The sequence below is a fragment of the Pongo pygmaeus genome, chromosome 6 (genome assembly GCF_028885625.2).
Source record: "Pongo pygmaeus isolate AG05252 chromosome 6, NHGRI_mPonPyg2-v2.0_pri, whole genome shotgun sequence".
In the NCBI taxonomy this organism is placed as follows: domain Eukaryota; kingdom Metazoa; phylum Chordata; class Mammalia; order Primates; family Hominidae; genus Pongo; species Pongo pygmaeus.
In genome coordinates this window covers 85372406-85387411 of record NC_072379.2, presented here as the reverse complement: position 1 = coordinate 85387411, position 15006 = coordinate 85372406, and the positions used below count along the sequence as shown (strand labels likewise).

General features: G+C 38.9%; 1 protein-coding gene across 3 annotated transcripts in view; it reads right to left on the bottom strand.

Moving 5' to 3' along the window:
* FAM133B (family with sequence similarity 133 member B) overlaps positions 1-13815 on the bottom strand; it is a 29217-nt gene extending 15402 nt beyond the window's left edge. For 2 of the 3 annotated variants that reach the window (XM_054493853.2, XM_054493854.2), the window contains exons 1-7: positions 13680-13807; positions 4873-4970; positions 2688-2766; positions 1695-1769; positions 1526-1558; positions 1030-1092; positions 476-568 (exon numbers count right to left, since the gene is read on the bottom strand). In XM_054493853.2, the coding sequence (XP_054349828.1) occupies positions 476-568; positions 1030-1092; positions 1526-1558; positions 1695-1769; positions 2688-2766; positions 4873-4970; positions 13680-13703 (465 nt within the window). In that variant the 5' untranslated portion in view covers positions 13704-13807. Of the gene's footprint in view, positions 1-475; positions 569-1029; positions 1093-1525; positions 1559-1694; positions 1770-2687; positions 2767-4872; positions 4971-13679 lie in introns of all 3 variants that reach the window. The other variant, XM_054493855.2, reaches the window with a different exon arrangement.
* Positions 13816-15006: the final 1191 nt, after the last annotated feature.

Below are 15006 nucleotides of genomic sequence, written 5' to 3'. Positions count from 1 at the left end.
GGCTCAGGAATCAACACTTTTTTCCGAGAACTTCTTAACTTTTTTCTGACCACTAATGTTTGAAAGCCAACTGTGTGTCTGACAATCCTGGTTAGTACAGAACAAATTTAGGTACGGTATAGTAGAAAGGACACTGGACCAGATTTTAGAAGACAAAGATTCAACTTTTAATTCTAATTCCAGCTGTATCATTTTAAGCCAGTGCTTTTTATCTGAACTCTAACTTCTTTATGAAAACAGGGACAATAACGTCAGTTGCCATGGAAATGTGGAGACATGGAGATATATATATGAAAGCACTTGAAGAATTATTAAATGTCACATGCAAGATATTATCAAGTACATCAATTAAGTGGCATAGAACATCAAACTACAAATATCAGACTATCTTATTTTTAAATTGAGAGCAACTTCAGGAAGAAAAACTTAATTAAATGTCTTTGTATCCAATATATTAATAATTTAAATAATTTACCTTACTGTCTGATTCAGTTTCTGACATGGAGCTTTCAGAAGATTTATGTGAACGGTTCTTCTTTTTCTTTCTCCGTTTTCCTTGTTTCTTATCCTACAGAAAATATTTTTAGAAACATTTGCTTTCTGTCTCAAAAATCTAATTTACACATTTATTAATATAAAACTTTTATCAGTGAACAAAATTTCATGAAAGGATCAGCTTCTATATTTTTTTCTTAATTAATACTTAATACATCACTTTCCTGTTATAAAGATCAAGTGATCTGAATCACATGTAATGCCTAGCATCTAGTCAAATAGCATTTGATTTTTCGAATTTTTTCTTCTACTGATATTTTTAAGTCAACAAAACATTTTAAAATCTAAAAAATATATTACATACCAATATTTAAGTTTCTAGTTACCACTCATTCATGTTAGTCCTCTAAGTTACGGATAATTAATCAAAACCTGGAAGTCAACATTTCTAACAGATATTTCACAATGGGTTTCCACTTGACATTAAAGAAATTAAGAGATATTATTTCATGAACCATTATAAGCAAACCTTACCTCATCTTCAGAATCAGAAGAACTGCTGGAAGAATCAGAGCTTGATGAAGAAGAAGATGAATACTTGACCAAGCACAAAACAATTAAAGCTTGTGAGATGCGAGAATTTTTTTTTTTACAAAGTCTCTCAAATACTTAGTGAAATCAATCTAGTGTCTGAGAAACAGATGCCATTTTCATAAGTCATAAATATGAAAATATAAAATGTCACACTTGTTCCCTGTACAAAAGCTCAACAAGTTAACATATGTGGCCATGGTCACCAATCTTTCTCTTTAAATAGCAACAGAAAATGTATTACGTTATAAGGTGGTTGGCACTGTTTTTTATATCAGTGATAGAACAAAACCACTCTTCACAATCAAAGAACCTCTAAGTTCCTTGACTCATCTGGAGTTTAAGTTACACCTTTAGCATACAGGTTAAACAAATTATTCTTACTTTTTTTGCTGGCTCTTAATTGTAACATTTAGAAAAATGGAAAACTTTTGCTCACCCTACCAGATTTCTTCTTTTCTTTTTTCTTTCTCTAAATGGAAACAAAAGTACAAGTCTAAATAAGCTGATGTGAGTTTCCAAATGCATCTATTAACAGTAGTATACAGCATTATTATGAAAATCCAACTATGAGGTTAAGAATAGCAATAAACTAAAAGTGGTATTACCTGTCTTTTTTTGGATGAGCTCTCACTTCCACTTAACAATTTCTCCCTGTGTTTTTCCAGTTCTTTCTTCCAGTTCTGCAAAAAGGTTATGAACACCATCAGAGGCTATCTAACCTTTCCAATACACCTAATATACAGAGACAGCCAATACTTCCTTCCCTCCATCCTCTTAATACCTCTCACCCATTTCAGCTTCTAATTACAGTCAAAAGAAACACAGGTGTCAATCCTTGACCCTATTACCAAAGGACCCTCTACTAGCTCTTTTCAAAGAGCATATTAAGGGATAGGGGTTCTGTATTACTGAGGAGCAGGTATTATTACTGAAGCTGAGGTCTCTTTTCAACAAAGATGGCTAGATTCTCCGTCTAGGCTGTAAAAGTTGAATTAATTGTTACTGTGATTGATACGTTATATACATGTTTGTAATCAAAACAAGCAAACAGGCTGGGTATAATGGCTCACACCTGTAATCACAGTACTTTGGAAGGCTAAGGTGGGAAGATCGCTTGAGCTCAGAAGTTGGAGACCAGCCTGGGCAACATAGTGAGAACATGTCTCTACTAAAAATAAAAAAAAAATTAGCTAGGCATAGTGGCCTGCAACTGTGGTCCCAGCTACTCAAGAGGCTGAAGTAGAAGGACTGCTCAACCCTAACTTGGAATCCAAGTTATCTAAGTCTTAGATGACTTATATTACAAGATGATTATTCTCCATTTTTAAAAGCATGCACGTAAATACAAACTTGTATTCACCATAACAATAACACTTCTAAAATACACAACCTCTTTAACTGAGAGAGCTATGCCCAAATACTTAGGGTATTTTCTTTTTTTTAATGGAGACAAGGCGCGGGGGGCCTTATTTTGTTGCCCAGGCTGGTCTTGAACTCCTGGCCTCCCGTTTCGGCCTCCCAAAGTGCTGGAATTATAGGTATGAGCCACCATAACTGGCCAAATTAGTCTATTTTTTTAACAGGTACTTTTTACAAACCTCATTCATTTTTTCTTCAAATTCAGCCAAAGCCTTGGAGCCTTTCTTTTTCTTTTCTAGTTGCTCTTTTACTTCTTCCCTTAAAAAACAGAAGGTACAAATAAAATTTCAAGCAATTCAAATTAGATAAATGCTTACAAATAAGACAACAAAATTTCATAAACTCTTCTAAATATTCTAATAGACTTCTATTCAATGTCGGTAACATTTCAATTTCTTTGTTCACATCTATAAAAATAAATTACCATAATAAAGCTAAATAAATAACACTAATGACTCCTTTTCTAAATATGGATTGTAAGAGCTAATACACCAAACATCTAAGCACTTACAACAGGCACTATTTAAAATACATTTTCATTTAATCCTCACAATGACCCTGTGAGAAAAGGTATGGATCCCCATTTTACAGATAAAGAAACTGAAGCTGGAGAAGGTAAGAAGTCCACCTAAGGTCATAAACCTGGTAGTTTTCAGTGTTAGGATGCCCTGAAATCTATCTGACTGAACTACTACAGTCTATATATGACCCATTTAATAAGGTACCTAACATGCTGTGCAGAGAAGAGTTAATACAGCTCGCCTGATTGCTTATTCTTGGAAAGACATACTTAAAAGACTGGCCCTAGATGGGCATCTGGGAACTTGAATTCAGAGGATTCTTACTATTCTCTGGTAAGAGCAGATCATTGTGCCTAAAACTGTTTGTACAAACAATGTAGTTCAAGCTAAATACCTGTTTTCCTTCTGGGAATCTGGATTTTTTTTTTTTTAAAGGGACAAGGCCTTGCTCTGTCACCCAAGCTAGAATGCAGTGGCGTGATTATAGTTCACTGTAATCTTCAACTCCTGGCCTCAAGCAATCCTCCTGCCTCAGTATCCCAAGTAGCTAAGACTACAGGCATGTACTACCACATCCAGCTAATTAAAAAAAAAATACATATATATTTTTTGTAGAGACAGCATCTTGCTATGTTGCCCAGGCTGATCTCAAACTCCTGGCCTCAAGCAATCCTCCTGCCTCGGCCTCCCAAAGTGCTGAAACTGTAGGCATGAGCAACCATGCCCAGCCCTGGAATCTGGAATTTTGGTACATGACAAGCAGAGGCTGACCAGCCTCAATAAAAACCTTGGGCACTGAGTCTCTAATGAGCTTCAGTTGGTTGCCAAAATCGCACATGTATTATCACAACTCCTTACTAAGGGCATTAAGTGCCTCTCATGTGATCCCACTAGGGGAGGACCCTTCAAAGCCTGCTCCAGGACTTACCCAAACTTTGCTCCCTGTGCCTTTTCCTTTTGCTGATTGTGCTTGGTAGCCTTTCACAGTAATAAATCTTACCATGAGTATGACTATCCGCTGAAACTCCAGTGAGTCCCTATGAGTTACTCAACCTGAGGGCTGTCTTGATGATCTCTGATACACAGGTAATATATTTACTTGGACATTTCCCCTTGAAAGTTCATTCTCTCTCCCCATTAAAACATACTTTGTTTTGGGATAATGCATTTTCTGGTATGCTGCAATGGTTAACAATGGCATTCACACACACTGGTAAACAATCCTTACTTCTTATTTAACTCAAAGGAAGGATTCCCTATTATACATAAGCATACTTTTCAACCAGTTGCCCAGTTTTCAGGGGCACTTGGGATTCTGAAGTTAACAGCTCTGAAGCCTGTGTCGTATGTTGTCTCAGGAGTATGGTATTAATAACGAGGAAGACATACTAAAGAATAACATCGCCCATACTCTGATGCTTTATTTACAAAAATCAGTCAGTTTTTCTAATTCATTGAAAAGCTGGCAGATAAAACTAGAAACAAAGCTGAATATTATTCTTCCTGCTATCTGGTTACACATCACTAAAGGACAAGACTACTTAAACTTGCTAAATAGCTTTGACCACTGCAAGGTTAAGGTCTTTTATGGAATAGAGAAGAGACTGGTATGAAAAAGTTACCTGGCAGTGCTTTGGCTATACTGGGTAGTGGGTTCTCAAATGTTTGCTTTATAATTGTACATGTGTTTCACACATTCAAAAGAAAGCACATATCAAATGTTACTTAAAAAAATTACTTATCTGGCAATTGCTTGGTAATCAATAAAATCAATTAAAGTCTTAAGAATAAACTTTAAAAAGTTGATAAAAGCTTATAAATAGGTAAAGTGTTTCACAAATACCAGGTAGGCCTTGGTCGATTCAGATAATCCTGTATTGTTGGCCCTGAAGACTGGATTGGACCCCTTGATCTCGCCATTGCTATTGGATTCATATATGCCTTGGGGAAAGAACAACAATTAATCCATTAAAGCAGTCATTAAACATGTAAAACCTCACTTACTCATCAAGTAATCTTTACTATAAATACACAATATATTCAGCTAAGTATATGCAATCTGACTAACCAACTCTTCATTCTAAAAAAATTAATTTAATCCTCTTTTAAGCCTTAAAAGTTTGGGAGAAAATGTGTGTGTGTGTGTGTGTGTGTTTTACAAGAGATTTGATGAAATAATAAGATACCTCTGACCTACTGATGGCTTTACAGCTCTTTCTCCTAAAGCCCAGTAACCCTGTGAGGGTGATACCAGTATGTTCACTAGAAAATTAAGAAACTCAATTCCAGGCTGGGTGCGGTGGCTCATGCCTGTAATCCCAGCACTTTGGGAGGTTGAGGCAGGTGGAACACCTGAGGTCAGGAATTCAAGACCAGCCTGGCCGACGTGGTGAAACCCTGTCTCTACTAAAAATACAAAAATTACTCAGGCGTGGTGGCAAACGCCTGTAATCCTAGCTACTCGGGAGGCTGAGACAGGAGAATCACTTGAACCCGGGAGGTGGAGGTTGCAGTGAGCTGAGATCGTGCCACTGCACTCCAGCCTGGGCGACAGAGCGAGACTCCCTCTCAAAATAACATAATATAACATAACATAACATAACATAACATAACATAACATAACACAACATAACATAAATTCATTTCCAAAGAAGTTAAATAAGATCTAACTCTAAATTCATTGTTTATTCAACTACATCTTGTCTCTCAGGAAATACTATGTCATAGTGATGACAATTTTATTCACAAATAGTTAACATAAAAAATTATACAAAGGCAACAAAAAAAACCAGAACATCAAAACGTAAAATGTTTGTGCATCAAAGGACACTGTTAAGAGTGAAAAGACAATTCACAGAATGAGAGAAAATATTTGTAAATCATAAATCTAGTAAGAGATTAATATCCAGAATGTAAAATGAGCTCCTACAACTTAACAACAAAAAAACTCCAAGTAATTAAAAAATGGGCAGAAGACTTGAATAGGTATTTCTCTAAAGAAGGTATACAGTAAATGGCCAATAAACACATAAAAAATGTTCAATATCACTAGTCATTAGGGAAATGTAAATTGAAACAACAAAGAGATGCCATTCTATATCCATTAGGATGGCTATTATCAAACAGAAAATTGCAAGGGTTAGCAAGGATGCAGAGAAACTGGAACCCTTTCGCATTGCTGGTGGGAATGTAAAATGGTGTGGCCACTGTGGAAAACAGTTTAGTGGTCCCTCAAAAAGTTAAACATAGAACTACCACATGATCCTATATCTAGGTGTACACCCAAAAGAATTCAAAGAAGGGACTAAACAGATACTTGTACACAAATGTTCACAACTGCAGAATTCACAAAAGCTGAAATGTGGAAACAATGCAAATGTCCATCTATGGATAAATGGATAAACAAAACTGTGGTATATACATACAATGGAATATTATTCAGCCTTAAAAAAGAATGCAATTCTGATACATACTATATACAACCTGGATGGGCCTTGAAAATATGCTAAATGAAATAAAACAAGAAAAACACAAAAGAACAAATATATGATTCCATTTATATGAGATACCTAGAAAAGAAAGGTAGAATGGAGGTTAACCAGGGTCTGGGGAGAAGAGGAATTTGGGAGTTTATTGTTTATTGATACAGAGGTTCTTGTTTGGGATGATGAAAATGGATAGTGATGATGGTTGCACAACACTATGAATGTACTTAATGTCATTAAACTGTATACTTAGAAACAGTTAAAATGGTAAATTTTGTTATACATATTTTAGCTCAATTAAAACATCTGCAAAAATCTAAATCATGCTGTCTACTACACTTACTACAGCAGAAAAATATTTTAGAGATTTTTTTCAAAAACATATTGAGGCAAAACAAAGCAAAAGGTTTCTTTGTTAATGACAGTATTTAGCAAAGTGATGTTGTTTTATTAAAATTCACATTGCTACTGATATAAAGTCTGGTCTTTAATTCAGTTTCTACCTCTTATATTTAGTTTTTCCAAATTTAAGTCAATAAAATTTTTATTTATTACTATTATTATTTTTTAAAAGACAGGGTCGGCCAGGCGCGGTGGCTCACGCCTTAATCCTAGCACTTTGGGAGGCTGGGGCGGGTGGATCACCTGAAGTCACGAGTTCGAGATCAGCCTGGCCAACATGGCGAAACCCTGTCTCTACTAAAAACACAAAAATTAGCTGAGTGTGGTGGCGGGTGCCTATAATCTCAGCCTACTCAGGAGGCTGAGGCAGGAAAATCTCTTGAACCCGGGAGGCAGAGGTTGCAGTGAGCTGAGATTGTGCCACTTCACTCCAGCCTGGGCGAAAGAGCAAAACTGTCTCCAAAAAAAAAAAAAAAGAAAAAAAGAAAAAAGAAAGACAGGGTCTTGCTCTTTTGCCCACGCTGGAGTACAGTGGTGAGTGGTGTGATCACATCTCACTGCAGCTTTGAATAATCCCCCTACCTCAGCCTCCTGAGTAGCTAGGATAACAGGTGTGAGCCACCGTGACCAGTCAATAGACATTTATGAAACTCTTCTACTTTTTAAATAAAAATAATTTTGATCGAAAATGACTATTTTCAAGGTTGGTTTAAGGTGTTATACCTTGTAATAATCCAAAATAAGTGAAAGGAAACAATATATTTGTTGCATTTTATTTAACAAAATCTATGAAAATGTCCATCATTTCCCACCTTTGTAACAGATAAAAGTTATATACTTCCAGATTTCTCTGTTAGAGTAAACAATATAAAACCAGCATAAACAACACATACTGAGAACTATTACCATTCAACTGACAAAGCCTAATTACTTGGAATGAAAAACACAAATCTTTGACATACTTCTCTACAAGCAGGAACAAATGCTAGAGCCCCTCATGTAAGGAATGTTTACAGAATCAGGCCAAGATGTGGACATCAAATGCAATGTGAAAGACAGAGGCATATTGTTATATTTTTTGTATAAATTGTTATACCCTCAAATATTTCATTCAACTGCTTTTGCTAAGCATTTCGATTAGTTGGTGTGGAAGTATGACAAACAATGAAGGCAGAAATGAAGACAATGAAGGCAAGTACCATGTGCAACTTAGTTCACCGTTTGTAAAACAGGAGTATTATTTGTACTGATCAACACAGTTAAGTTGGGCTCAAAGCGTCCTCCTACTTGGGTAATAAAATTTGGCCCAAAAGACCAGGTGCACTGGCTCACACCTGTAATCTAGCACTTTGGGAGGGTGAGGTGGGAGGACCTTGAGCTCAGGAAAGACCAATCTTGTCTCTACTAAACAAAACAAAACAAAACAAAAACCCTCTGTATATGGTGAACTGCAACCTGGCTTGACGTGCAAATAAGTTCTAACCTAATCAAAGAGTGTATCCTCTTAACCAATCAACTGAGTCTCAGCCAATCACAGGAGCCCAACCCTCAACCAATCCCAAACAGAAGGCTGCCAAATTATGCCCAAATAAGGCAAACTCAGAACTGCACCAATCAGGTAATCTCTGTATGTCATTTCCTGTTGCAAATATAGGTCACCAGGATGTAGAACATCTTCCTCCAGTTCTAGAATCTTTTTCTTGCTCAAATTACCTTTGTTAAATTTAACTGGTCTCAGGTTTTTGTTTTTGTTTTTAACAATATTGATCACATTCTAATTTCCTTGGTATCATGTCATAATTTTGGCAGTACCTAATGGCAAAATATTTCAGGTTAGAATTGTAAAAATTGTTTATTTCCAAAGAGTGCAAATATACACATACCAAGGATATTCAGGCCTAAATTACTAAAACAGCAAACACTGCAAACACCCAAATAACTATCAAACCGGGATTCGCTAAATATATTAGGGTATACCCCCCATTAAATATTATGCAGCTACTAAAATGAATGAAGTAGATCCATAGTTCCTGATAAGAAAATGTTTAAGATTTCTCAAGTGAAAAGCAAAGGCAAGTTGCCAAAATGAAAGAATTATTTTAATAACTAAAAATTTAAAAATTGGAAAAATTAGGCTGCACGTGCACTAAAATATAAAGGAAAACATCCATATTCATTCACACACTGGAGAAAAAAATTTTAAATAATGATTACCTTTATAAAAGAAAACAAAAAATGTAACTGCGTAAACATTATTATAGTAATAAAGGTAAACAAAATGACAAAAATCCAACCACAATACTGCCACTCTAACTCAGAGAGCTGAACTGTCCTTATGTAAAAATTCACAGATAATGCAGTGGCAATTTTTCATTCTAATGAAAAAAAATTATAACATTTACCATGTTTTACAGTCTTCAAGTTATCTAGCATGTATCTTTAAAGTACATTAATATTTTTACTATCTTACTGTGTACTATCAAACTGCTTTCATAAAGTACATACCAACCTATTCCTACTTTTCAGAGGAAAATAACAGTAAAGTAGTATATTCACATGCTAGGACTATGGGTACAATTACATGAACTACTGCTGAATAAGGCTTACTTTTAAGCATTTGACCACAAACACTATCTCAGTCTGCTTAAGTACACTCCAAATATCTCCATTATTTATTTCAATTATAATAGCAATATTTTTTTAAGTGCATCTTATGTTCTAGGCTCCATGCAAAACACTTGATAGTCTGCTCCTATTCATTAAGCAGCAATACTTTTCTTTAAAACTATGCACAACAGAAAGCTTTTAAAACAAGAAAAGTAACTATTTTTACAAAGGTACAAGAGTTTTCATTTTTGTATCAGTGCGAAAAACAATGCTTCTAACATTAAGTGGGTGGCATGGTTAAGCATTCACTAAAATATAGAGATCGTGCAATTTCTTGAAACATTTCACTATGACTTAATCATAAATACTGTGACCTTGTAAATCAAACATTCACATCCATATGTAACTAGAATTCTCTGTGGCTTCAAACTGCTGCATTAGTTCAGATAACAGAAAATGATTTGTTTCTGAAACTCGGGATGGCAAATTGGTCTCAAGGGGATATGTATGTGGGCAGGTACAAAAAGAGTAATGCAGTAAAACTGGCTAAAGACACAATGTGCAGAATTTCATTTGTCAATTTGATTACCTATTTTTATCTAGAGGATACATCTATTTTAGAGGGCCCAAAGTAGCAGAAAAGAACATGAAGAACACTTCGGAAAATAACAAGCACAAAAGGTGGCCATCATGAACTTAAGAGCCTAAAGTAGCAGAAAAGAACATGAAGAACACTTCGGAAAATAACAAGCACAAAAGGTGGCCATCATGAACTTAAGAGCCTTTTACCAGTCCTGAATTAAAACGTTCAGTTATAAAAACTGTTCAAGAATGTATACCAAGAGTGAACCCTAATGTAAACTACTGACTCTGGGTGATGATAATGTGTCCATGTAGGTTCACCAAATGTAACAAATTTACCACCCTGCTGGTGCTGGCGAATGTTGATAATGGTAGAGCTGCACAAGTGTGGAGGTATATGGGAACCCTCTGTACTTTCTGTTCAATTTTGCTGTGAACCTAAAACTGCTCTAAAAATAAAAATTAAAAAAAACTGTTCAACCTGAAATTCACTGGGGTTTTTTTTTGGAAAGCAATCCTATCATCTTTAAAACTATGATTGTTTCATCAATGTAAGAAAGAACAGGAACTGTTTTTGAGACAATCTCAAAAAATGCCAATATTTTCACAGGCAAATATTCATTTTGTTGCTCCAAATCAAGTGTTATGGCAAAACTATGGAGTCAGTAAAAAGATCAGTGGTTGCCACACTTGGGGACAGGGGTGGTAAGAGGAATGGCTAGGCAGAACAGAGGATTTTTACTCTTTATGATACTATATTGGTGAACGCATGTCATTATAAATTTGTTGGCCGCATGTGGTGGCATTCCTGTAATCCCAACACTTTTGGAGGCCGAGACGGGAGGATTGCTTGAGGCCAGGAATTTGAGACCAGCCTGGGCAGCATGGTGAAACCCCATCTCTATAAAAAAACAACAAAAAATTAGCCAGGTGTGGTTCCACGCACCTGTGGTCCCAGCTACTTGGGAGGCTGATGTGAGAGGATCCCTTGAGCCTGGGAAGTTGAAGCTGCAGTGAGCCATGATGGCGACACTGCACTCCAGCTTGGGCAAGAGATACTGCGTCTAAATAAATAAATAAATAAATTTATTTGTCCAAGCCCATAGAGAATGAACACTAAGAGTGAGCACTCATGTAAACTACTGACTGGATGATAGTAACATGTCAATGTAGGTTCATCAGTTTTAACAAATGTACACTCTGGTGAAGGATGTTCATAATGGGGAGGCTATGCATGAGTGGGGTCAGGAGGTAAACGGGATATCTTTGTACCTTCGTCTCAATTTTGCTGTAAAACTAAAACTGCTTTAAAAAAAAGTCTTAAAAAGAAAATCAAGAGTTAAGACGTACAGAACTGAGTGTCAGATGACTGAAGTTTTGGTCCCAGTTTTAACAGTCTTACCTCTCCTCTATGCAATGAGGAGACTGAATTAGACAATCCGTGTCTTCTACCTCTTAATTTCTTGTTCTTAATCCCAATCTTTGAAGTGCATACAAAAAGTTACCAGAATACTCTGTGCCATAGCTGCATACCAAAAGTACCCCAGAGCTATCAAAATGTTCTTGTAAATGAAGCTAATTTGGTAAGTTTTTCAAATGTTTTAGAGGGATGTTTAAAACAAAACGTTTTTTCAGTAATATGAAACATTTTAGGTCTGTATATGAAACTGCATCCAAGGTCAGGTGATCTCTAAACATTCAAGGCCCAAGGGTATTAGAAGAGCCCAAATACTCAAACACCTAAGGATGCTCCTATGCTGAAATGGTGTTATGCTACATAATTTCAACGCCATGACAATCAAGATAGCACAACAAAGTCTCACCTACAGCCAGGAGAAAGAACACCCCGCTATCTTGTAATCAAGATTCACTACCACAGTGGTTCCTAGACATTTTCCATTATAAAGACTATACAGAATTACAAAGTTTTTAAGATGGTGAAATGGTTTGGATCTGTGTTCCCGCCCAAGTCTCATGTCCAATTGTAATCCCCAATGTTGGAGATGGGGCCTGGTGGGAGGTGATGGATCATGAGGGCGGAGTTCTCACGAATGGCTTAGCATCCTCCTCTCCCCCGCACTGTATAGAGTTCTCAAGAGATGCGGTTGTTTAAAACTGTGTAGCACCTCTCCCCGTCCCTCTCTTGGTCCTGCTCCTGCCATGTAAGACGCCTGCTCCTGCTTTGCCTTCCACCATGAGTAACAGCTCCCTGAGGCCTCCCCAGAAGCAGATGCCGCTAAGCTTCCTGTACAGCCCATAGAACCGTGAGCCAATTAAACCCTTTTCTTTATAAATTACCCAGTGTCAGGTTTTTCTTTATAAAAGCCATGCAAGACCTGGCTAATACAGATGGCAAGTGTCATCATTTCGTAAATGTTAAGTCTCCTTTGGTGCGAGACACACACAGCTTGCAAACAACTGTTGAATAAAAAAGCGAGTTCAAGAAACGTAGCACATTCTTTTTACGTGCATTTTCCTCATTTTGCTACTCAATGGCTAAAACTTTGTCACAGGCAAGCCCAGGAATTGTCAGGCTGAAACCTAAGCTTATCGTTATTTCATTATGTTTACTACCCATTCAATCTGATTCATAACCTGAGTTTTTCAGCCCCCCACCCCAGCGGTCTAGAATACTTTCCTCCCATCTCCGCTTCTCAAAAGCACCTTTTCTTTTGAATGCCTTTAGAATCTCTAATATCAAGGACCATTTCCTACTCTTTCTGCTATAAGTTATTTATGCATCTCTTTTATCTCATTTACTAGAGTAATAATTTTCACGCCTAGTACTCGCTCACACATCTTGCCTTTTGTGGTTTCAATTAATCTGTAAGGTTGTAGATAATGATCCCCTTTTATAAACGAAGGCACAGAGAAGAAAAGTAACTTGTTCTAGGTCACCCAACTTCCGACGGAACAAAACTGACACTCCAGTTTTGTGTTGGACTCGAAAGCCGACTATTTTCACACCATTCATTCCCTCACAGTGTCTATGGGTGCCAGGTCCTATAGGGCGCTGGAGACACGAAAGAAGATGCTGCCATCCCATTTTCAAACGGGAGCCTGCTTGTCGCTAAAACCAGGCGCGCTGCTGGCTCTCCGACACAGGGACCGCGTCTAGGCCTCTGTGCCTCCCTCCCACTTGGGTGCGCAGGAGGAGAGGGGTGCGGACCTGGAGTGGCCGATACCAAGCGGCGGGTGAGTCGGATGCCTCCAAGGGCCTGACTTCGAAGTTACATGGCGGAGCCAGGTAGGGGGGGTTTCCCTGAGCCCTCACGGTTCTAAGTGGGCATTGGGGGCCCGCGTACAGCAGGCAAAGGTGCAAACCAGCAGCGCCAGAAAAAGCGATGAGGTGAGGGAAGAAAAAAGGGGCGGGCAAGAGAGAGCTGGGGACCCTAAAGCGCCAACTGCGTGCGCGGCGCACGCGCATCTGGGATCGGCGGAGGGTGCTGGGTCTCCGGCCCCCACGTCCGAGGGCTGCCGCTTGCCCTCCGGCCCGGCCGGGAACAGCGAGGGTTTTCGCTGTCCTGCCGCCGGGCCCTGCGTCGCCCCACTGTTTTCCCGGCTGAGTACTCACCACCCGATTGTCCCGCTTCCCCATGGTGCTGGATTGAGCGCACAGTGACACGCCAAGGGAAACCGGGCCGGAGAGACTGCCGAAGAAGGCCCGCCGCAGGTCCTCTTGCCGCCTCCCCACTCCGCCCAGAGAGCGGCACCACGCGGACTCGACGGCCGCGCTCTGCTACAGCGCCCCCTATCTCTGTGGAGGACAGGCCGGCTCCAGAGATCGCTGCAGTTGGCGGAGCGCCTGCGTGAGTCCGCTCGTTTATTAGGCACCCAAGAACAGGCGACGCTGCACTTCTGCATCGGAGCCCCACCAAGGCAGCTCGCTTCAGTTTGGCCTTGGATTGTTTTGCTTTCTTCCATTCTTTTTTTTTTTTTAAGACAGACTCTCGCTCCGTCGCCCAGGCTGGAGTGCAGTGGCACGATCTCGGCTCACTGCAGCCTCCACCTCCCGGATTCAAGCGATTTTCCTGCCTCAGCATCCCTAGTAGCTGAGATTACAGGCGGCCGTCAACACGCCGGGCTAATTTTTTTTTGTATTTTTAGTAGAGACAGGGTTTTACCATGTTGGCCAGGCTGGTCTATAACTCCTGACCTCAAGTGATCCGCCCGCCTCGACCCAAAGTGCCGGGATTACAGGCGTGAGCCACTGCGCTTGGCCTTTCTTCCATTCTTGATACGCTGAAATACTCATTCGAGGGGACACAAAGATTCTCCCGATGCTTATTTTGTGCTTGACAGAGTGCAAGTGCTGGGGACAAAGTGAGGACCAAAGAGCCTTGGTCCCTCACGGAGCCCATCAGCTGGTGGGGGAAAGACAGTGCTGTCATAGACCCTGCTAACGAAATCACCCTTTAATTTCAATCCCATTCATTCATCACCTGTGCATTCATTTCACACTAATTTTTGAACATGTAGTTTGTACAGTTTTCACTAACTGAGTGGCTGGAAGCTGGAGCTGGGTAGGGCACAAAAATGATTAAGAAAAATCCCTATCGTCAAGGAGCCTGTTTATAAACTCGTAAGGGCGATAAACACACACAGGGCCAACTTTACTGCATAGCATATCATAATATTGGCACTACCGCACTGCAACTTTAAGGAAGATGATCTGGGCTCCAGAGAAGATAATCATATTTAGTAAGCATTTATAGATAAAGCGACCCCTCTGGGTTCATCTTAGCAAGTATCATTAGGAAGTAGTTGAAAATCATTTAGGATCTTCTCCGGACTCTTGGAAATGGCAAAATGGGAATTACACTCATTACATACAAGAACATGCTTTAAAATCATCTTTCCCAATCTCTGCCTCCCTCCCTGCATTTTTCATGCTACACTAT